Raw genomic sequence first — 23,666 nt, 5'->3', positions numbered from 1 at the left:
GAACAGCGAACAGTCAAGGTGCTGGTAGTGTGGCATACAAGTACAATCAATAGAAAGAAAACCATACAGTCTTAGTGTGTGGTACAGTATGTTGCCACATTTTGTGGTTTTCTTTCTATTGATTGTATTTTAATTCACATGGTCATGATTGACTCTAAAAGCTGTTAGTGTACAATGAAATCATCTCACCAAACAAACCCAGACTCAATAATAAACTTTAATTATGTTCGTTTACATGCATTAATATGAAGGACAGATCAGATGAAGGTGTTACCTATGAGTTCACAGGCACTGTTTAAAAAATATCACTGCTACAGAAATCTGTCAGCTTTGAGGGACATGATCTGCACTCAGAGGATTTTTAGAGGCTGACGTCACAGTGCAGGTTTCCAGCTGAATTTCACTATGAATCTGCGAAGAGCAGGAAGCCGCTGAAGATGATCAGTTTTTCTCGAGGGTCATTCATCTCAGTACTTGTCTGCTGGTCTCTGAAGGACTCGAGCCAAACCCTCTGTCCAGCAGTCAGCTGTAGAACCACGCCCCCCGACAGCACCTGGAAAACAACACAGCCATTCACGTTGTGTCTTCATGACGAAACTCCATTGGAATAGCTCTCTGGTCCAGTGCATCTTAAAAATGCACATGCAAATTAAATTAAATTAAATTGCCATACTCTCTCAGGAAACATTTACTGGTGTATGGTCAAGGTGGATTGACTATGTCAGGCACCTAAGACAAGACTTCACATACTGTACCGTGCACAGTTTGAAAAATACCATTCCCCAGACTGTGTTGTTTTGTGTTATACATGGTTAAATTTGATGCGAGAAATTCAATTGATATAATACATGGTAAAAACAGGCATGGTACAAAGTATTTGTAATTATATTCTGTAAAATCTCTCGTTATCAGTTAAAGCAAAATCAAAAAAGGCTAATTTCCAACCAAATGTATGGTAAATGTAAATGTAAATAATAAATTTGACCATAATTGTTTAATTGTTCATCATTATAAAGTGTAAAGCCAGGTTAGAATTACAGTGATAGGAAGTGAGGGTGGGCCGAGAGAGAAACCATATCCAGTATAATGATGAATGAAACTCACGTGGTCAACGTTCTTGTTGTAATCACAGAATCCCAACTTATTGGTCAGAGCCTCACTGGCTATACGCAGACACATGCTGACCTGAAACACAGAGCACAGCTTTAATGCTCACATCCCAATGTCTAAAACCTGCACAATCTTTACAACAAACAAATGATGATGTGGTCAGGATTTCTTCTCATATAAACACATGCAGCCACAGAACAGAGAGCAGTAAGTTACCTTGGCCACGGAGTGGAAGGTGAAGTAATAAACACCAGGTGTTTGACAGGTGAAGTAACCTGTGGCTGTTTCGAAGACATCAGCAGGTATGTTAACCACAGCGGTGTTGAAGGTTACTGTCTGATAAATACACACAGATAACAGTCAGAGATTAATTATAGGCTGATAGAACTTGGAAAATCAACAAGGAAACAAGTAAATGTGCTGTTGTGTATTTATCTCTTCTTCCATTTGAATGGATATGTTAATGAACAGTTAACAGTTTTGAAGGAACCACTTTGTTGGGAAATGCTGATCTTGAGGTCTGTAGTATCCGAAAACCTGACCAGATAAAGCTGAAACTATCTGTGTGGTAGTGGTGTCACCAGGGAACACATGGGTCCTCAGCCAATTGGAGGGAAAATGAAGAAAAATGGAATTTAAAGAAATCAAATGAAATTATCATGTGCATTATTATAATGCATCATCATTGAAATTGTATTGTCCATGTTCATCTTTCTGTTGCCTGCCACCAAAATATCATACATCAAAGCAGTGTTGGCCTGTCGGTCTGTACCTGCCACCTATTGCTCTGCCTGTTGCAAACACTGTGAATTCAGTGCTACAAAAATGGATGCTTTTGATGAAGAAAAGACCCATCCCTTCATCCATCATCTATACTTTCCTTATCCATGCAGGGTCATGGGTCTGGGGGCCCTGAACAGGTTGCTAGTGTATATCTGTTTTGTTACCAAAAACAGATGAACAACACACTCACAATCAACACTATGGCAATTTAGAGTTGCCACCCTAAGAAAAGACCGAACTCTTGCAAATTACCATTATCACATTAATAAAAACAAGGGAGTTAATAAGGGGTTTGTCAGAGGGGTTCCCAGCTACAATACTGTTCAGGGGGCGTCAGCCTACAGTAGAAATCTCTGATTGATACAAATCCTGCAAGTTTTAGATCAGAGAGATGCAACAGACGAAAGACCGAACCCTCTCTTCGCGAGGATAGCTGTGGTCAGTCCTCGTCACTGAGAAGGCTGAACGGCCCTGGTCAGGTGACTGTTGTCCTGTGAGCAGAGAGCACACACACACACACACACACACACACACACACACACACACACACACACACACACACACACACACACACACACACACACACACACATTAAAAAATGATATACAAAAGTTTCATTTCCATGCAAAAAAAAAAACCTTTATAGTTGGAAACACAACACAACCCTAATATAAAGAAAAATAATTGATGAGTCGTGTTCACATTTTGACTGAAGTCTCTTATAGAGTGGGGGTTTATAAATGAATTTAATCCAAAGAGGACGTTTCCCCCTTTTTTAAAAAGAGGTTTATTTACTATAAACGTTATTGTTGTTTGTTATCTTCCCTGTCAGCTGTTGTTTTTATCTTATATGAGCTAAAAGTATTAGTTATTAGGGTTAGAAGACGAGCCATTACCCCTGCCAATGTTCCTCCCATCAGGACCACGGGGACCACGTGGTCCCGCTGACCCCGCTGTTCCCAGGTCTCCACGGTAACCTTTAGGACCAATGGGCCCTTGCAAGCCCCGACTTCCCATCTCCCCCTTCAGCAGCTGTAGGACGCCCACATCCACAGGGCCGTGGTCCGCCACAGCTGGAGAAAAAAATTAATGATGAGGGATATTGGGTATCTAATGATGGTAGTGTTGATGATATCAGGGAGCGTGAGAACAGGAGGACACACCCCCTCGCGCCTTAAGCGCTGTTTTACCTGGCTGTCCTTTCTCTCCCTTCAATCCAGGTACCCCGTCTCTGCCCGGGGACCCCTTCACTCCTGCACTCCCGTCTCTCCCATTGCATTGTGGGTCACATTGCCCCGTCATCATTAGCAAGGCCACGCCGACCAGAACCACCAGCCCATAATAACCTCCCATGATTTCCCCAAGTTTACTGTTGATGGTTGGAGAAGAAGAAGGTGATGATGATGATGAGACAAGAGAAGAAACTGAGGTGTTTGTTATTTACTCTGAGGTCACATCCTTCAGAAACTAGTTTACAATTAATATCTAATTCAGATTTCTTTTTTTAATGTCAACTAACTTAAAGCAGAAGTGAGTGATCCGGTCGTTTTCGCTAATGATGCGTTCCAGGCAGGCTTTTGAAATCGTAAATTACAGCTTCAAGTCACAACTTACGACTTTGTAGCGTTCCAGGCAACCCACTCGTGTTTTTCCGACCTGTTTTACCTGTGAAAGTCACTATAACGGCCACTCGTAACTTCCGACCCGTGAACTCCTACCAGATCAAACTGATATAACTTCACAGGACGGAAAAACACGAGTCTACGAGTTTCCTTGAACGCACCATAACAGTCCTCGTCGCTACGTCACCACATTCACGGCGTTCCTTGGTTGCACACACAGCCCTGCATGCCGTTCTCTCTCCTCTTTGGATAAAAACTGTAGGATACGATAAATGTTTTCTCCTCGGCTCAGAGCAGAGCAGAGTGACTGACAGACCCGTGTTTCGGTCCAAACACTCTATGTAAGTGATTGCTGCCGGAAGATATAACTATTTAAGACTTATATTAACACAAATATATCACTCACTTCTGCTTTAATTTCTGGTTGCATTTTGTTTTGAGGATTTATGCTACAGGAAATTGCAAGCAGTTCAATAAACACATATACCGGTAATATACTGAAAAAAGAAACAAAATGCAAAGCAATGATGAATTAAAAATCATGGAAGCAATTGTGCAATGAGGGATTGTCGAGTGTTGTTGAGACTCTTTTCACGTCATGCTGGTTGTGGTATGGTATTGTATTGTCCTGTGCTTATATGTATTTATTCACCATGGCTAGGTGCAACTGCAAACTGAATTGCCCATTGGGATCAATAAAGTTTTCTCTATCTATCTATCTATCTATCTATCTATCTATCTATCTATCTATCTATCTATCTATCTATCTATCTATCTATTAACAGCAGTTGCTCAGACTCAGGTCTCTCCAAGTGATTTTGTTTAGAAATGAACTGAATAAATGTTGATGTTTCACCAATTTAATTATTTCAAATGTAAATGTGTCAATTATTTGTAACTACTGTGGCAAGACCCCACACATTATTAACAAATAAATTAAATAAAGTTTGTGTTAAAAGACAAAGAGTTTACAGCTTTTTTAAATTACAACAGGACAGAGGCTAAAATCTAAAGTCTACTTTAACTTGATCATAGGGCTTTATTTTAATTCAGAATTACAACAGTGAAATTGGTTTGTAGACCTATTCTTTGTTAAAAAAAACAACTTGAAGAGGTTTGAATCTTGCTGCAGAGATGATCTATCACAGTGAACCTTTACTCTGAGTATAATATTAAAAGTCCAGAGGCAACTATGAACAAATACTATAATTTTTTCTATCATCTGTATTTCAGCACATTTACTCACAAAGCTGAGCGCAGGGTTGGAGTGGTGACAGCGCGGAGGCTTCCTCTTCTGGTGAACAGATCCACACTGGAAAAAGATTCACTGACTTATTTACACACACATGCGCACACGCACAATCAGCGAGGAAATGAAACTTGTGATCTGACAGAAAATTTGACTGATGTATCTCTTAAAGTTTGAACTGGTCTCAGATCTGGGATCAGTTTCTTAAAGATGTCCTCAGACTGGTTAATTTAAATGGAATAAACAAATAAAATTGACTTGTTTTTCATTTAAAAAGTTTACTAACCTGTTTTCTTACTAATGTTTCCATGGGAACAATCTCCCAAAAAGCTGTCATAAAAAGCATGGCTCAGTTTAGCACAAACATTTGGTTTGGGTTGGAAAAGGATCATCATTTGTCTCCAAACTAACTTTTGCATTCTTTTTACGAGCTCACCTCACTTCTCCAGCTGTAGCCTATTTACTGCGGCCACTAGATGTCACCTGAAAACAAAACGTAACTATGGGTCACAGTTACCTGCTGAACAAACGACCTGTGGGGACGTTTTTTTGACTGGAGGACAGTCTCCGCATACAGAGGCACAGCAACGCATTAAGTAGCATGGCTATATGACATGAATGCTGTATTTTTCATCCCACTGTTTAATTCTTGAAGGCGTCGCGCTTTGGATTAATTTTAAACTAAAGACATTAGGCTAGTGTAAAGAGAAGGTAAACATGGAATCAAATAGATAACAAACAAAACCTGCACAAATTAAACAAACTAATACTTCAGGTTTACACCTCACACAAATCATGTTGTGGTGCCATCAAGTGGCCATATGTTGTAATGACAGCAGGCAGACAGTGAACAGTACATTGTAGGCCTGGCATGGTATGGAATCAAAAGATGCAGAAACCAATGAAGCAATGAATTTACTTTTAAAGACATAGATGTCCTCTGTGTGTCTCTGATGTCAGGAACATGATTTGAAGTGTTGACCTATTAAAACAGATACAAGTTTAGGATGTATCTTATCACCTCTGGCAACATTTGTCTGTATATTTCAGCAGAATTACACAAAAAGTAAAGAACATGGATCATTTATTGTGAATAAAATTATTTCACTGACATTTCATGTTTGTTCTTTGACATTCTCTTAGTGCACATCATGTATTGTTGTTATTTCATTTTTGTACAGTATCTATGCAAATGTTTTAGGCACATATTATTAAGAACGCAGAGGCAACAGCTTTGAGTGCCAGTCTTTTTTAGAAATGTGATGATCTGAAACACAGACGACTTGTCCTCTGAGCACCATCCTCACAATCATCTCTAACTGATCCAATCCATGGTTACAGAGAGTTTGCCTTTTGAAATCTTTAGTGGGACTTCATTCAACGTGCCGATGCATGGGAACAGCTGCTCCGTGAAAGTGTGTGTGAAGGTGTGTATATGTGTGTTAGTGTCTGGATCAAAGAATGACAGTTTCCCTCGGTTCCAGTCCAGATGAACTCTGATCCTCTGGAGCATCCTCTTCACTCGGATCATCCCAGCTGGATATCCTAACAGCCGTGCACTGTATCTACCACCAAAGAACTCGATTTGCCAGAATCCAGATTTTACTCGTCCCCTTTTCTGGAGAGAATCTGTCGCCATGCCAACAAACCAGGCTGTATTGTCTCCAACCTCAACGTCCCAGATGTGAAGTCCTGAGTTAAAGCCGTCTGAGCCACGGACAGAGCGGTGATAGTCAATCCTCTCTGGATTATCGGGGAGCTTCTGTCTCTGTCCGTGACTCACACTGGTCAGGTCCTCAGACAGAATAAATTCTGGATGAGCAGAGTTTGGGTCCAGAACCACAGGACTGTAGGAGACCAGGTGCTTCATCTTGCTCCAGATGTTGAAGGCCAGGTTGCCCAGATGTTTGGCCACATCTATCAGAGCTCCTGAGCCCAGCTGTGGATCATCCAGCAGGGGGCGCTGCTGGACTCTTTCCACTGCAGCCTTGTAGTTGTTGAGGAACGAGACGTCTTCAGCTCTCAGCTCGTCCTCTGTGGCTCTGACTGTGTGAGACAGAGCTGCTATCTCTCTGCTCAGAGCCTCAGTCTTCTCCTTCATCACCCGACTCTTCTGCTGCTCTTCCTCCCTCAGAGCTTTGATCCTGGCCTCCTCTTCCTCCTCTAGAAACTGGTGAAGCTTCTTAAACTGCTCCTTAATCTGTCTCTCTGTGTGTTGGACCTGGACCTTGATGTGTTCTGCTGTTTGATCAAAGTTTCCTTTAACTTGTTCAAACAGCTTCAGTTTCTCTTGTAAAGGCTTCAGGAGTTTCTGAAGCTCCTTTTTGTGATCCTGTGCAAATTCGTGGATAGGTCTGAACCTGTGGTTGCTGTGTGTTTTTGAATCTCTGCAGATGAGACACACTGGTTGCTGATGGTCCAGGCAGAAGAGTTTGAGTTTCTCAATGTGCAGACTGCAGAGAGACTCTGAAGCTCTCTGATGTCTCTCCAATAGGAAAGTCTCACACAGGTTCTTTAAAGCCAGGTTGCGAGGTGGTTCACTCCTTGAAGATCTCCTCTTACAAACTGGACATTCCTGTGTTGGATTCCCTCCCCACCAGCTCTGCAGGCAGTCTCTGCAGAAGCTGTGGCTGCATGACAGGACAACAGGATCTCTAAAAATGTCCTGGCAGACTGGACAGGAGAGATCCTCCTCTGATCGGAAAGCCATTTTCTCTTCCAGTGAGTCTGTAGGGAAAAAAAAGAAAAGACAGAGCTCTAAACAGGAAGTCAGTCCACTCCCTCCGCTTGTAAGTTACTCTGAGCTGTTTTACTTCATTCTACAGGAGCAGGATGAAGCTGTTAAAAGTTGCTCCAAGAATTTAGCGTCATATCTTTCCTCTTGTGAAGGAAGCTGTAATTAGGTCTGGAATAGACTGTTATTGTCTGTCTCTGTGTCGTGAAGGAACAAGTCTATTTCCTGGTTAGTCTCAGGTGAGTTGGAGGCGGAGGCGGAGCCTTGTCTGGCAATCTTTTTCAAACTCTGAACAATTTTGTAATGAACAAGGCATGCATTTCCTTTCCCAGCACCAGCAATGTAGGTTTTTGTTCTACAAAAGCAGCAGTAAGACACTAACTCTTTGTTATGTTATCAACTAAATAAATGTGAGGAGATTGAGTCCATTTCAGGAAATTAAAGACACATGCAACAAAGCAAGCAAAGTTGATGTAGCTGATAATCTTATGAAAGAATTTCCAAAATGTCATCAACATTTTTTTTATTTGTTTATTTGTCTGAATACTAAACACAAATAATAATTGCAGCAATTTTCAGTTGTAACTCTAATTGATCTGCTGAATATCAACATGTTGATGTTGAATGAAAAAATACAAATTTATTGTTTAATTTTTCTCTTTTCTATTCACAAGTAATTTCCCTTTTCTTTCACCTTTGATGTGTTATTGTATATAGCATTTATTTAAAAATGAATAAAGATTATATAAGAAAACTCAGTCGACAGCATTAAAAAGCCCTCTTCGTTTTCGGAGGGGTTTCTGTGTTGTTACCAAAGTTGAGACCAAACCTCAATCAGGCTAAATCAGTGAATACTGTACATACATAACATAAACATAAACATAAATCAAATATGAAAGTCAAGTCACTTCAAATTTATTTTTTCACAGCTGTCTAAAAAGACAGGGAAGAAATCAATTAATCAATCAATCTTTGATACAGTCTACTTTAATGTGACCATTGTGGGTATAAATATGAAAGGAGAAAAGAAGGAAGTGTCAAACCTTTCAGCACCACACTATAAGTCTATATTTGAAACTTAGTTATGTAAAGATGCAGAGAGAAAGGGGATTCCTTGAAATCATTTGTTATTGTTGATTTTCGCAACTTAAAAGATAATAACTATTTACACCGTGTCACCTTCACCGACAAAGCTGTGTCAATGTTTGAGACATTCACTGGTAGCATCTTTAGTTGGAGTGCATTTTTATTGCTGATGTATGGAAACAGCTTCTCAGTGAAAGTGTGTGTGAAGGTGTGTATGTGTGTGTTGGTATCAGGATCACAGAACAACAGTTTTCCTCTGTCGTAGTCCAGATTAACTCTGATCCTCCGGGGCTTCTTCCTCACTGAGATGACCATGTGGGGATCTGATGGCGACACTGCTGCATATTTACCATCACACAGCCCCACTCGCCACAGCCCAGTCTTTACGTTTCCTTTCCTCTGGACAGACTCTGCTGCCACACCCAGGGTCCAGTCTGTGTTGTCCCCGACCTCGGTGTCCCAGCTGTGACTTCCTGCAGTGAAGCCCTCAGAGCCCAGGACGATACAATGAGAGTCAAACCTCTCTGGATTATCAGGAAGTTTCTGTCTCTGACCATGACTCACACTGGTCAGATCATCAGACAGGATGAGATGTTTTTCAGCAGAGTTTGGGTCCAGAACCACAGGACTGTAGGAGACCAGGTCCTTCATCTTGCTCCAGATGTTGAAGGCCAGGTTGCCCAGATGTTTGGCCACATCTACCAGAGCTCCTGAGCCCAGCTGTGGATCATCCAGCAGGGGGCGCTGCTGGACTCTTTCCACTGCAGCCTTGTAGTTATTGAGGAACGAGACGTCTTCAGCACTCATCTCCTTCTCTGTGGCTCTAATCAATTGTGACAGAGATTTTATCTGTTCACTCAGAGCCTCAGTCTTCTCCTTCATCACCCGACTCTTCTGCTGCTCTTCCTCCCTCAGAGCTTTGATCCTGGCCTCCTCTTCCTCCTCTAGAAACTGATGAAGCTTCTTAAACTGCTCCTTAATCTGTCTCTCTGTGTGTCGGGCCTTGACCTTGATGTGTCTTGCTGTTTGATCAAAATTTCCTTTCACATCCTTAAAGAGATTCAGTTTTTCTTGTAAGGGCTCCAGGGATTTGAGCAGTTCCCCCTTGAGATCATGAGCAGCTTCATCAATGGGACTGAACTTGTGATCATTGTGTATTTTTGAGTCTCGACAGACGACGCACACTGGTTGCTGATGGTCCAGACAGAAGAGCTTCAGTTTTTCAGAGTGTAGACTGCAGACAGACTCAGATCCAGCTGAAGCCATTTTGTTATAAGTGAAACTAAAAACACACCTGGATGTTGGAACAAGAAGACACTCAGGTGTTTTATCCTTCACCTACATTCAATTTGATTTTAAGGTGAAAGTGTTCAGTTTTACCTTTTGTTCCTCTCTTGTTCTATTTTCTGTCTCTCAGTGTAGGTTACGCGTCTTCTCTGGCAAACAGTGAAGAAACCAAACTGCATTTCCTGTTTGTCATGTTGACGTGACATACGAGGAGGAGCTTCATCAGACCATCAATGTGTTTCCTTTTTAGAAGCCAAAACAGTAAATGTGGGGGAAAAAACGTCAGACTGTTTTGTCAACATACCTTTCCCTGGAAGAGCGCTAAGAAGCATGGCAGGTTCAGTCTTGTTGGTGTCCCTGTTTAAATGGAAAAATGAGACCAAATGCTTTCCCACTGACATTCCCATCCTTTTGTTTGCCTCCCAGTCACTCAGAGAATGATCGAGAATGACGATGTAAAAAAACAACAACATGACAATATGAAAGAGGTTACACACTGTGGTGAACAGAGTATTTTCACCTGAATCTTTCCAGTATTTTTGGACTAATCATATTATGATTCACCAATACACTGTCCCAGTTTATGTGGTCTCTGATCTGTTACCTCAAGCTTGATTCTAGCTCATAGAACTTTTTCATAAATGTTTCACCAATTATTATAGGCTACTCAACATTTCTTGGTAATGTCTCACAGGTTTCTGAAGCATTACTAAAGATAAAAACAACAAAAATTAAGTTGTGTTAAGAAACAATCCTGTTGATCACAGGGAGATTGTTATAGATTTTTCTCATCAGTGTTGCTGAGGTGTCAATCACCTGTCCAAGCAGCCTAACAACCAATGCATCATAAATTGTTGGCGGTGACTCGAAAGAAAATACACAAAGTATATTTTGGCAGTTCAGCTTTCTCCTCCGTAGCTGTGACACACCTATGTTTTTTTGACTTTGTGTGTATCTGATGTATTTCTTGTTGAGGCAGGATAGTGGGAAAGTACAAATAAACATTACAGGAGACAATGGGATAGGGAGAGAAGAGAAACAATGACAAAAGGAAAAAAAGAATGAGAGTGTTTCAAATTTGGGCACTTAAAGGGGAATTGCCGTTTTTTACAATCTGGACCTTATTTCTAGCATAGATTACGATCATTTACTCACCCAGATAATTTTGGTGTCATTACAAGTTGTTCCGACGAAATTAGATCCAGCCGAGAGCCGCGTATCTGTATAATGCGAGAACACGGGGCACGCAATGCAGCCAATGTTATTTAGAGGCTGCATTGCGTGCCCCGTGTTCTCACATTATACAGATACTGTATAAAATGATCGTATTTTATGCTAGAAATAAGGATTGTAAAAAAAAAAAAAGCCCCTTTAAGCATAGTACTTTAAACTTGCTGTAAAGAATCTAAAGGTGATGTTTGACAGCTGTTTTGACTCTTACTTTGACATTGTTGTCAAAGTAGCTAAGCTTTGTTTTACTTTGTTAAGGCCTGCCTCACCTAGAACTGGTCCAAGTTCAGTTAATTATTGTAATTCTCTTTATTCAGGAGTCAGCCAGTCTTCCTTTTCCTGCCTTAATGACTGAGCTATTTTTTTCCTTTCCTGTGCCTCCTATTTATGTTTTAATGCAGGTTTTATTTTTTATTTTTTTCCTTCCCGTTGTGTTATTTTTTAAATCTTTTGTGTTTGATGTTATCAACGTAAAGCACTTAAGTCACTGTTTTGGGTGTGGTAAGGTCCTTGATAAATAAACAGTGGTTGATTGATTGATTGATTGATTGATTGATTGATTGATTGATTGATTGATTGATTGATTGATTGATTGATTGATTGATTGATTGGTTGATTGATTGATTGATTGATTGATTGATTGATTCAATCAGTGATAAAAGGAAAACACAAGCAATAAGAAATGCTCTATCAGAAGTAAAGAGTGGACAGGAGAGAGGTGGGCTCGTACTGTTATGAGATAAGTCACACATAGTTTCTCCATCTGTTTGCCATATGCACCAGTTTGGTCCAGTCCAAACCACAGTAACTGTGAGAGTCCTGATATGAGTGAAAACCTGTGTCACCGGGCTGTCGGTGCTCTAAGAAACAAATAGGTAGGTTCAATTTATTTTGGTCAATGAGCTCAGATCAGGTATGGTTCAATACTTAGTGTTTGTGTTTTACATTAAAGGCGTTTAGGCCAAGCTCTGCTGCACCATTAAATTTGGTTTAGTAAAGTCAAGTTTATTTAATTTAGACTGAATTCAAACTGAGTTTAATCAAAAGGGACAAGTGAGCATATCAAAATTAAAATGAAATAAATACATACTCCATAAATAAATATATAACTAATCTGTATGCTGCCAGGACCTTGACCACATAAAAAAGTGGTTTGCTTCTGCTTTTCTGACACAAACATCATGTTGTTGTTACTAAGTGAAAATAATTGCTCATAATGTGGGAGCATGTGGTCCGGCTGCATTTCTTACACTGCTACGCATAACAGTCGGCCCAGTTTCCTGTTCAGCTCCAAAACTGTGTCCTCTGTGAAGTCATTCCTTGACAAAAATTCATCTGCACCAAAAAAACTCAGGTGTTTTGCTTCTGTCTCTGTTTTCTATGAGGAACTCCATTTTGCTTTTTACTGAGTTATTAAACCTTGTTAGTGAAACCCAAATTAGCTGCTGAGTGGCAGACATCACAGCTGTCTTAATTATCAACTAACATTAGCAACACAAGAGAGTGGGCGTGACACTCATTACAACGCCAAGCAGTAACGAGAAGTGAGCGGTGTGGTGAAGTCGCTTTTGCTGATGTCTGCTTCCATGGTAAGAGTCATTTTACGTGTGTACACAGGTTCTAGTTTGTTTGGAACAACAACAATGCTCAACCTGATGCTGTTGCAACATTCATACAATAAAACCTCCCTGCAGCCTGCAATGTGTCAGTTGTATATGTACAGTATTAATCTGCTCTACTTGATCTACACTGGTTTAGGATGTATAGTCCAGAGCGATGTTATATCTATCGCTCTGGTATAGTCTATTGGGTATCTTGTACTTCCTGTATGGTTGCCATGCCACTGCTTTGTGGGTTCAGGTCATCTGATAGGGTGGCGACTGAGCAACCGAGCAGCAGACAACTCTCTCTCTCTGTCTCTGTCTCTCTCTCTCTCATGCACACACACTCTCATTGTACAGCTATCTTTACGAGGTCACTCAGAGACATAATGCATTCCCTGCAGCTGTTTAGCGAAACCTTAACCATAACAACTACCTGTCTGTAAAGTCCCACACACACACACACACACACACACACAGTCATTAAAGCTCTAGTTTACGGTCTGTCTTTATGTCCGAGTACAACCAGGTGACATATGTTTATACCACACATTAATTTCAGTCAATATTATAGCTCTGACACACAAGCACAACATTCACACTTTTACACCAGGCAAACATTATGGAGGGCGGGATTCGGTTTTGTGTGCCTCTGTCCAGCCCCCACTATTGGCTGGTTTCCAACCAATCACATCACTCTCAATAGACAACTTGCCCCCAGCACTACTGTAACTGCAGACCCAGGAGCCTTTTCTGACTGTGGAGTCCACAAGGGTTTCTTCACTTCACTTCAGCCTCACTGGGAGAAACACAATCTGATCCAAGTTCCTGTCAGAAGCAGCAGCAGCAGATTCTCCTCCTCCTCCTCCTCCTCCTCACTCAGGTGAGAAACAGCTTGTTTGTCTGTCTGGTTTTCCACCCTCAGTGAAATACCCGAGAGGCTTTAGACAAAGAAACTGGCTTCCCCCATCTGTGCAACTCAAAATACAGGTGGAGTAACACAGTTGGAGTAACAAGTAGAGATCCGAGGGATTCCTGATAGATCCTGAGATCTTGTTGTTTTGTTTTTGGCACAAGAGGGACTCAAATCTAACTGAAACAGCAATGGAAATTGGAATTTTAAAATCTCCAAAAACACAGGTATTTTTCCGTTTTCTTGTATGTTGACGTGTAGATTCATGGAAAGGTGAGAAAAGGCTATAGTTGACATGTTCTATTTGAAGAGATACAAGACTAAATTTGATCCTTGTTGTTGGTTTAAAGTTGAACAAGTAAAACTGCTCTGTGGTAGTGGAATATTTACTTCATTCATTAGCTTCTCTCCTCTGTTGGTCCAACTCTGCAGATAAAATGCAAGAACAATGTAGTTTTCATACCAAAACATTTATCTTAGGTGTAAAGTTTCCAAGAGGCAACTAGTGTTACGGACCCAGCTGTGGTTTTACTAGCCTATTAAATTACCACATGGCACTAAAGGCTGTCTGCAGGTTGTGCATAACATCCATTAGACTCATATGAGTAATTTACCTTTTCTTTTTCTTTGCACTGTACAACATGTCAGTGCTCTCAAAGGCGTATGAGTATTTTTCTTTTTTACATTGGTTTTAGAGTTCAGCTGCAGGATGTGGTCGACAGTAAACACAGACAAACAGTCACAGTGAAACTGCTGCTGGATGTATGCACACACCGGTTCACCACTGACAATGTGATCGTATATTTAGGAGAACAAAGGACAACATTGTATGGTTTAAATAGTGTTTTGATAGCAGTTTTAGGATAGAGTTGTGTTGATACTTAAAACTTGAAATATTGCGTTTGGTTGCAGTTTTAGGAGATCTCAGCCTGAGATCATCAGACTAAATCTAAATCCTGAATTAACTGATTTTTTTTTTTTTGGCCACTTGAAGGCAGCAGATATTACACATACAGAAAACTTATTAACACAAAATCAGTGGTCAACTTTTATGTCTGCTACTTAGCATCTCCTCTTGTGTTTTTGTCACCTCATTGAAATGTACAAAAAACAAAACAATAACTTGAAGATGGATGTGTGTTGGTAACAGCTGAAGAGGGTCCTTGAAGGAACTTCACAATTATGCAAAGAGATAAGAGTGAGAGGGCGGGTTGAGATAAACCTTAACTACAAACAAACATTTTGTAAATTTAAATCAAGACAGATTATCAGTAAAGACAGGAGAGTTTATTTAAAAATTGGAGCAGTTGTAAGGTTATGTAACAAACTTTCAGTGAAACAGTGACTTGAGGAGCTATACGTCTTGTTTCTCAATCAGCCCCTAACCCAACCTCCTTCACAACATGCTACACACAAACACTCACTTTAACACCAGGAAAACATTATGGAGGGTAGGATCGTTGTGTTTTGTGTGCCTCTTTCCAGCCCCCACAGTTGGTTGGCTTCCAGCCAATAGTGTGGGCACAAAACCCCACCCGCCTCAATAGACTGCCAACGTATATAACATGTATGATAATACCCTTGATAATGTCAGCAATAATTACATGACATTTCTGTGTTAAGAAACTGTTCAATGCAGGCATTCATCACTGTGAATCATCAATGGTCATTAAGTAAATAACCTTTAGTGAATAACTAATCATTAAGTAAAACGGTTTAATGTAATTATATATATGAAATCTATTCTGACATTCTGAAGACAAAATAAAGCCAAAAGTTGAAATGATTTCAATAAGGCTGTCACAAGTTTTTGATACTGGATTGTAAGTTTTTTTTTTTAAAGAAAATTACTTATTTCAAGGAAAAGTTTTAAATATTTGGTTTCAGTAGACAGGTAAGAGCAGTTGCAGTTAACGCAAGGGCTGTGTCTTATATAGGTTCTGTGGATCCAACATCGGGAGTTTTGTTTAGCAGGAATCTGATACTGGACACAGAGACAGAGCCATGTCGTAGTGCCTCAGAACAAACTTCTGAAACTTTACTGAACATGTAAATTCATGTATAATTCATGTAAATTCAAAAGTCAATATTAGGGAACTCCACTGGCTCACATTGTAGAGTGCAGCCTAATAGGCAAGGTCTTAATTGCAGCGTGTCCAATTCACAGCCCTTCGCTGCATTTCAGTCCCGTCTCTTCCTCCCCCCTGATTTCCCATCTCTCCCACTGTCCTATCACAATGAAAGTGCAAAAAGCCTAAAATATAAATGTAAAAAAGTCAACATTTGTTTCTTTAAATCCAAAATAGGACCTTTCCCGAAACATCACCAAGCGGTGAGCCTAAACTGAAAGTCTTACCAGAGCAGTTTTGGATCAGGAAACACTCTGGTTGGTGTGGTTGGATTAGGTCCCATGGTAATAAATTTAATTAACAGTTGACGAGATATTTGACTGTTGATGGACCAACCCTTAAAGAAGCTGCTTTCTCCTGTTTGAGAGACTGATCTGCATGTTTACAAGCAGCCATGGTTTCTTGTTGTCTGCAGTAAAAGTTTTTTTTAAAACAGGAGTTTATAGGTAGTATTTAAAGTAAACTACCGGTACACAAGCTCCTGAAAAGTTCCTGCTGCAGAAGAGAGCCTTAACATTAACGTTGTAAACCAGGAACAAAAATGCCCATTTGGACATCAGAGACTTATTGATTATTAATTATTTCACAGTCCATAGTGGGAGCAGACAGGATATCACCAAAAGGAGAATTAATATTTGTAAGAAACAAAAGGCAGCTACAGGATTAAAGTCATGCGACACAAAACTTGTCAGGACAACACTGACATTTGAAACCAGTGTTTTGAGTAGTTTGTTTGACATCCGTGTCTCTGTGTTTGTCTGTTTGTATTTGTTGGCACACTGTTATCAAAGGTAGCATCTAGTGAGGTCAAGCTGAGTAACAACTAATTCATACTAGTTTGACAACCTCCTTCACAACATGCTACACACAAACACTCACTTATACACCAGGAAAACATTATGGAGGGTATAGGATCATTGTGTTTTGTGTGCCTCTTTCCAGCCCCCACAGTTGGTTGGCTTCCAGTCAATAGTGTGGGCACAAAACCCCACCCGCCTCAATAGACTGCCAAACGTATCGTATATAACATATAATGTATGATAATACCCTTGATAATGTCAGCAATAATTACGTAACATTTCTGTGTTAAGAAACTGTTCAATGCAGGTATTCATCACTGTGAATCATCAAAGGTCATTAAGTAAATAACCTTTAGTAAATAACTAATCATTAAGTAAAACGGTTTAATGTAATTATATATATGAAATCTATTCTGACATTCTGAAGACAAAATAAAGCCAAAAGTTGAAATGATTTCAATAAGGCTGTCACAAGTTTTTGATACTGGATTGTAAAATGTTTTTTTTTTTTTAAAGAAAATTACTTATTTCAAGGAAAAGTTTTAAATATTTGGTTTCAGTAGACAGGTAAGAGCAGTTGCAGTTAACGCAAGGGCTGTGTCTTATATAGGTTCTCATAGGTTTTAGGTAGCAATAAAAGAGTGTAAAAATACTCCATAAAAGGCTCTCACTGAATGTTTTCTCACTTACTTTTTCTGTTTTGACTTACAAGTATTTCAGAAAGTATTTTTATCATCAAAAGTGAAAGAAATCCTGCAAAATGGGGGAAAAAAGGCTTTTGATGCCCAGTGCGTGCTGCAGGCAGGGGCTCGGTCATATCAGAGACAGGAGGATTAGGAGGGGGCAACAAAAGGCGTAGTGACTTAACCTGTTTGAACAAGTCCAAAAATGCAGCTTGTGATGTTAATGAGATTGTTTAGGGGGGAAAAGGCTAGATAACCTTTCAGTTAATGTCTGTATAGCCTCTTGAGTTTAACTTCCCTACAGTATGATGCCATGCAATCTCACTTAGTTTTCTTGACCCTTTGTTGCACCAAAGCATATTTTTGCGTTTTTGGCGTCTAATTTCTTGCATATTTTAAACTTTTTTCATGCATAAAATTGAATAATATACGAAGGGTTGTGCATTTTCGAGTATTCACAGTTTTTGTCATGTAATTTTTATTTTCAGCCTATTGTAAACCATATAAACTTCCCTGCAGTATGATGTTGTGTCATCTCACTTTTAGTTTTCTTAATATGTTGGTTTGTTATGTGTTTATATAGTTGTTCAAAATTCCTGTCAGCTGTTTGTAGGCTACATATATTGAAAAGGTGTAAGTGTAGATATAAGATTAGATCAGATTAGATGAATTTATATGTAAATACAAAAATGACATACATATAATATCTATATTTATGTACTGTATGTTTTTCTTATTTCATAAATTATCTTCACATTCAGGGAAGGTGGTACACAATATTATATATGTACTACATACACTGACAGGCTTAAGGATGGATATACTGTATATTTATGTAACATAGATCTACTACACTACATACTGTACACTACATTTTTTTTTTTTTTTTTTTTTTTTTTTACAAATTACTTATATTTAATGTGTACATGCCAGTCCAAAATGAATTTCCCTACATTGACAATTTAAGTATCTTTTCAGTAACTAAAGCAGACTTAATGAACCATGGATCCAACAGTGCAGTTAAAGCAGAAGGAGCATGTTCTCATTGTTTGCGGTTCATGTTAAGTGCTTTCTTACATGGGCCTCAGGCAAGGTGAGCTGTCGCCAGGTTTTACGAGGCACACACCTTCACACACAACGCTTCTCACACACAAACACACACAAACACACTACAGTAATATTTCCACCGGCCTGTACATGATGTTTCCAGACACAAACAAACTAATTAAAATTCCAATAATGTTCCGACTCCTTCATGTCTGTGTCTTTTCTCTCCACAGCCAACATGAAGGTAGCATCTTTTAACATCCAGAGGTTTGGAAAAAAGAAAGTGTCAGACCCAGACATTCTCAACATCCTGGTCAAGGTAACGTCAGCCAGAATGAAAACACACGCACTGTCACCTGCTATTATAAAAAACTCTTTTTTAATGTGAAGAATAATATAATTTTTTGTTGGTCAACTCTAGGAACCTGAACAATAAAAATGGTCAAATACACTGTTACTGTAACAAGTAACAACAAAAGAATAAACATATAAGATGATTAATAATTAGTAAACTCTACATTACTCATATCTGGTGACAGGGTTATACTGTACCATCGGTCAATCAGCCAAATGTTGGAGTTTCCTCCTTGATCATCACACATTTCAAGAATTATTTCCTTCCTGTCTGAGCTATCAGTTTTCAAATAAATAGCTGTAATTACAGCACAGCCACTGTTTGATTAGGTAATTTTGTCATTGTGGGTATGAAAGGAACTCTCTGGATAATCTGTAGACTTTTGTGGATCATGTTTCAGTCACTAAACGCAGCAGCTGAGCTGTGAATTTGACTGTGAAATAAAAATAATGTAATAGCGCAAAGTGATCAGATAGGCAAATGGCAGAATGCAAATAGTCTGTGAAGGACTTCAGTCATATTCTAGTTTTTGATCATATGTACTTCAGACTGTACTTGTTAAATGGATATGACACTGACGTCAGCCTCCGCCTCTCTCTGTTCCTCAGATTGTGTCCCGTTATGACATCATTTTGATCCTGGAGGTAGTGGATGCCAGCGGCAAATCTGTAGATGTCCTGGTGGATGCACTCAACAAGTGAGTGTTTGTTTCTGTTATTACCATTATCATTAAATACAATTAAATAATTAATAAGGCTTACTTCAACATAACGTGCATCCAAAGACAACACTAGCATGATGACAGTAAACAGGTTTAATGTCACCAATGCCACCTTTTATAGGTGTGTCGGAGCAAACTGCTACCAATCCGTAAACACAACAAAAGTAGCTAATTGAAGTTGATTATCCGGCGTGACAAAGGTTATGACAAGTGAATATTCCCATGTCAGAATAAGGTGCATTTCCACTTTCACTGACAGGAATGTCATTTTTTTTTTTTACAAGTATTCAAATGCTTTAAAAGGTGTCTGTCTTTCTCTTTGTACAGAGCGAACAAAAAGCATCATTACACTCTGCAGATCAGCACTCGTCTGGGTCGAACACGCTACAAGGAGCAGTTTATGTTCCTGTACAGGTGAGAGGTGAAAAAAGTGGTGGAGTCATAAAGGAGGTTAATAGAGGCTGCACAGCAGTTTGTCAGCATGAGAGTGTTCCCAGAGGATTTCACAACAGAAAAAAGTCCAAATTTTATCCATAGGATAGGATATAATATTAAAATTGGTGAAATTATCTGAAATGCCATGTTTTAGTGTTATTATATAAAACTATTATAACAAGTCTTCATTTCTCACTTATTGCATGTCTGTGTGTTTGTGCAGAGATGACATGGTCAACCTCGTGAGCTCTTTTCAGTTTGATGACGAGTCAACAGTGGGAGGAGATGTTTTTGCAAGAGATCCCTACATCCTGCGATTCAAATGCCTCAATACAGGTAGAAGACACAGATACACACAAAAACTTGAAATACCAAAGATGTCAAAATATCTGCAGCTTTGGGAATATCTCAAAAACAAAACATAACATAACACCTTGCTGTTCTCACCTCTTTTCATCATAGCTCAGACTCTGGACTTAGAGTTACATTTGCATGTAATTAGTGTTATATAGGGGAGAAAACCTCAGATACATCTATCTAATGTGCGTGTGTGTGTGTGTGTGTGTGTGTGTGTGTGTGTGTGTGTGTGTGTGCACCCACCGTAGTGCTGAAGGATCTCGTGATGATCCCAGTTCACACCAAACCAACTGACTCGGAGAAGGAGCTGGATGAACTTTACCAAGTCTTCCTGCAGGTCAAGAAGAAGTGGAAGACTGATGTAAGGACATGACATCATCAGATTGATGCACAAAAGTACTTTGTTAAGATGTTTACATAATGTACAAAAGAAAAAAAAATGTATTAAAAGTTTCAAGCTTAAATAAAAATTGCAAATATTTGTGTATTTTGCACAACGTTATTTGAATCCTGGTATTGTATAGCCATAGAAAACATGAGTGAGTTTATGATGATGGCAGAGCTATTGGATAACTGTCTGAAATGCAAACTTAAGCAAGCTGACCTAAACTGTTGTAGAAGAGTTACATTAACAAGACCCCCCTCCTTCCTTTGTTTACTGTAGTAGTAGACCCCTTCACCTGTCAGGGACACAGACCTGTTGGTTGTTGCTGACACCTGTTGCTGCTCTGCCTCCTCTCTGCTCCAGAACGTCATGATCCTGGGCGACTTCAACGCTGACGGCTCCTACGTCTCCACGAAAGAGATGAAGGAGATCAGCATCCGTAGCGACAAGAACTTCCACTGGCTGATTAAAGATGACGTCGACACCACAGCAAGCTCCAGAAACGACCACACCTACGACAGGTAACACACACAAATACCGGTGGTGCACTAGATTAATTCATTTTTTATTTCTGTCATCTCAGTCTGATTCCACATTACTTTATGTGGTGTCCTCTGTTTTTACAAATATCAGCAAAAGCAGATACATAAAATAAATTAAATTACAAAATAATATTTTACTAATATTCTTACAAGAAGAAAAAAAAAGAAAACACATGTTTGTCAAATTAATTCTCCAATTTACAGATTATCTTGTAAAAGAACTTGTTTTCTTATCTCCAATGCTTTCTGCAGGTAATGAGCGTCTAACTGTTTGTATATGTTTATATGTACATAACCAAGTTAATCCTGTGATAAATCAACACCTGCTTGTATTTGACTAAAATAAACTCTGTACAATTCCACAAAAAAGAACAATAGAAAACAAAATAAAAAATAAATTACAATGTCAAACAAACAGCAAAATGCATTAAATTCTGAAGAAATCTCAGTGCCCTTTACAAATTATAGGACCCTAGATGTTCATACTACCTTTATAAAAACCACTAGCTCTTTATAATAAAAAGATGTTGTTTATAATGGCATCATTAGGTTATAATGATGATGTTTAATACCTGTTTTAAGATTAATCACAGGCTGCTAATGTCTCAATCTTGACTTTAAGTAGAACAAGTGCAGTATCAGCTCTGTTATCAGCCTGAAATAAAGACGTAAAGGAATAGTACAACTTTCAGAAACTTGATGATACTTAAATCTATCTGTTTAATCTGAAGGTAAGATAATAGATTGATAGACAGGGATAGGGTTTCTTCAAAGTGCCTGAAATTCAGATGAACAGGTGTACTGTATAATACTTGGCTGACTGTGACTTGCATGTCTCTGTTTAGGATTGTGATCTACGGCAACGACATGCTCCAGGCTGTGGTACCAAACTCTGCCAAACCCTTCAACTTCCATAAGGCCTACGGCCTCAGTGAGGAGCAGGTCAGGACTTGTTTCATAGAGCCTCAGCATGCAGCTTGGCTGAAATACTCTGCCAGAAACACTGTGTTAAATTCATAATCCAGATATCCAATATTTTTGTTAGTCATATCTTTTGGCCTTTTTCTGGCCTTTATTGACAGTAGCACTTGAGATAGACAGGAACCAGATAATGCAGCTGTAAATGAATCAACATTTAACATTGGTCTGTAAGAGTTTAAGACAATTAAGTTAGTTATATATATATGCCGATCTTATCTTTTAGGTTCATGTACAAAATATTGCCTTAGTGTTCAGAAATATTTAATGGGAACAACCGATGTCATGGTGAGTCAGCCAATTAACTTGTGTGTACAAAGTTGGCATTTTGGCCCATAGATGGCGCTAGAAAAAGCTTTATGAAGTGCAGTTACTATTCTTTACTCTCCCTTTTTTTTTAATGATGAATAAAAAAAGCAGAATTATTAAGTTAATGGGTCTAATAATAATAGGACTGAAATGTGTTCACTACTTATTTACGTACTTATAATTGTTTCACACTAAGCTTCTCACTGCTCCCACAGTGACTGTCAATCAATAAATAACTGTTTATTTTCTAGGCTCTCGATGTTAGCGACCATTACCCTGTGGAGGTGACGCTGAAGTCCGTAACTCCAACATCAGATGATGAGGATGGTAACCAGCATTATGTATATATTCAGTTTTACAGGTGTTTCATTGCAGCCAATAATACCTGTATTCTTCAAGGGCGCCCCACCTGCAACACAGACATTTTAAAATATAAGAACACCAACAAAAATGAACACAGACATTTCAAACTTAACTGTGTATTAAAACTGTTCATACCTGCAGGACTGAATGAATCATGTGTTTTCATCTGTACAGATGTGGACCTGCAGCAGCTGCTTCAGGCGGCACCACCACAGGTGCCCTTTGCCGTGGATGAGGATCTGCTGCAGATGAAGAGAGGAAACCTGATGCTGGAGAGGGAGAAGCTCGGCCTGGAGATCAAGATCCTTAATCAGAAAATAGCCAAGATGAACAACACATAGGATGTTTAAACTCAGGAGGCCAGATCCACAAACAACAAACACAACCATAAACTTGTAGCCCAGTACCCTCAGAACCACTAGACACAAACGGTTCACCCTGATGAACCCAGAGCCGTCCTGGTGTAGTGCTGTTTGTTTGTACATTTGTAGGAAGTAACCACTGTATCAATGGAGGCAATTTCACATGTTACTCAACTACAGTTGGTCACATGGTCAGTTGTCTTGAAATTTCATCATGTTGACAGTGTCTTAAGTAAACTTTAATTTACAAGATGCAGAGAAAGCTCAAGTTTGAGACGACTTTTATATTTGAAAATGTATCACTAATAAAGGAAAGAGTTAACGATGAATGACGGCCTGCTTTACTGCGTTTTTATCTCAACCACAGTGGAGAGGAAATATAATGTCACTCACTCACGTACCCGATCACATGCAATAAATACACTTTAGAGATGATAAATACTAATGTTTTTTAACCTTATCATGTGAACTATAATATTCTATTTCCTCACTTGTAAGAAAAGAGTGGTATAAAAAGATAGCCAGGAATTTGTCACCATCCCTGGCTACCTGTTCATGCAAACCACCAGATATCTCCTTTTGTAG

At 39.2% G+C, this 23,666-nt stretch overlaps 3 protein-coding genes across 3 annotated transcripts; 1 reads left to right on the top strand and 2 right to left on the bottom strand.

Moving 5' to 3' along the window:
- Positions 1-199: 199 nt before the first annotated feature.
- c1qa (complement component 1, q subcomponent, A chain) lies at positions 200-4,876 on the bottom strand. The gene is made up of 7 exons (XM_083971521.1): positions 4,762-4,876; positions 3,084-3,262; positions 2,790-2,966; positions 2,308-2,384; positions 1,327-1,446; positions 1,105-1,185; positions 200-553 (listed from the first exon to the last, which is right to left on the bottom strand). Exons 2-7 carry the CDS (start codon positions 3,244-3,246, stop codon positions 404-406), a joined length of 768 nt encoding a protein of 255 aa, XP_083827647.1. The 5' UTR covers positions 3,247-3,262; positions 4,762-4,876; the 3' UTR covers positions 200-403.
- A 1,203-nt stretch (positions 4,877-6,079) lies between these two features.
- LOC310986294 (E3 ubiquitin-protein ligase TRIM39-like) lies at positions 6,080-9,850 on the bottom strand (the record flags this gene model as incomplete). Its single annotated transcript, XM_083972138.1, has 2 exons — positions 6,080-7,491; positions 8,824-9,850. The coding sequence occupies 2 exons, from the start codon at positions 9,848-9,850 to the stop codon at positions 6,080-6,082; spliced, it is 2,439 nt and encodes an 812-aa protein (XP_083828264.1).
- Positions 9,851-18,512: 8,662 nt separating this feature from the next.
- On the top strand, positions 18,513-23,060 carry dnase1l4.1 (deoxyribonuclease 1 like 4, tandem duplicate 1; the record flags this gene model as incomplete). The annotated part of the gene is made up of 9 exons (XM_083972137.1): positions 18,513-18,593; positions 19,238-19,326; positions 19,678-19,764; positions 20,009-20,121; positions 20,391-20,503; positions 20,891-21,048; positions 21,915-22,011; positions 22,608-22,683; positions 22,894-23,060. The coding sequence occupies 9 exons, from the start codon at positions 18,513-18,515 to the stop codon at positions 23,058-23,060; spliced, it is 981 nt and encodes a 326-aa protein (XP_083828263.1).
- Positions 23,061-23,666: the final 606 nt, after the last annotated feature.

This window comes from Trachurus trachurus (genome assembly GCF_905171665.1).
Source record: "Trachurus trachurus genome assembly, chromosome: 5".
In the NCBI taxonomy this organism is placed as follows: domain Eukaryota; kingdom Metazoa; phylum Chordata; class Actinopteri; order Carangiformes; family Carangidae; genus Trachurus; species Trachurus trachurus.
This window is presented reverse-complemented; position numbering and strand designations above follow the sequence as displayed.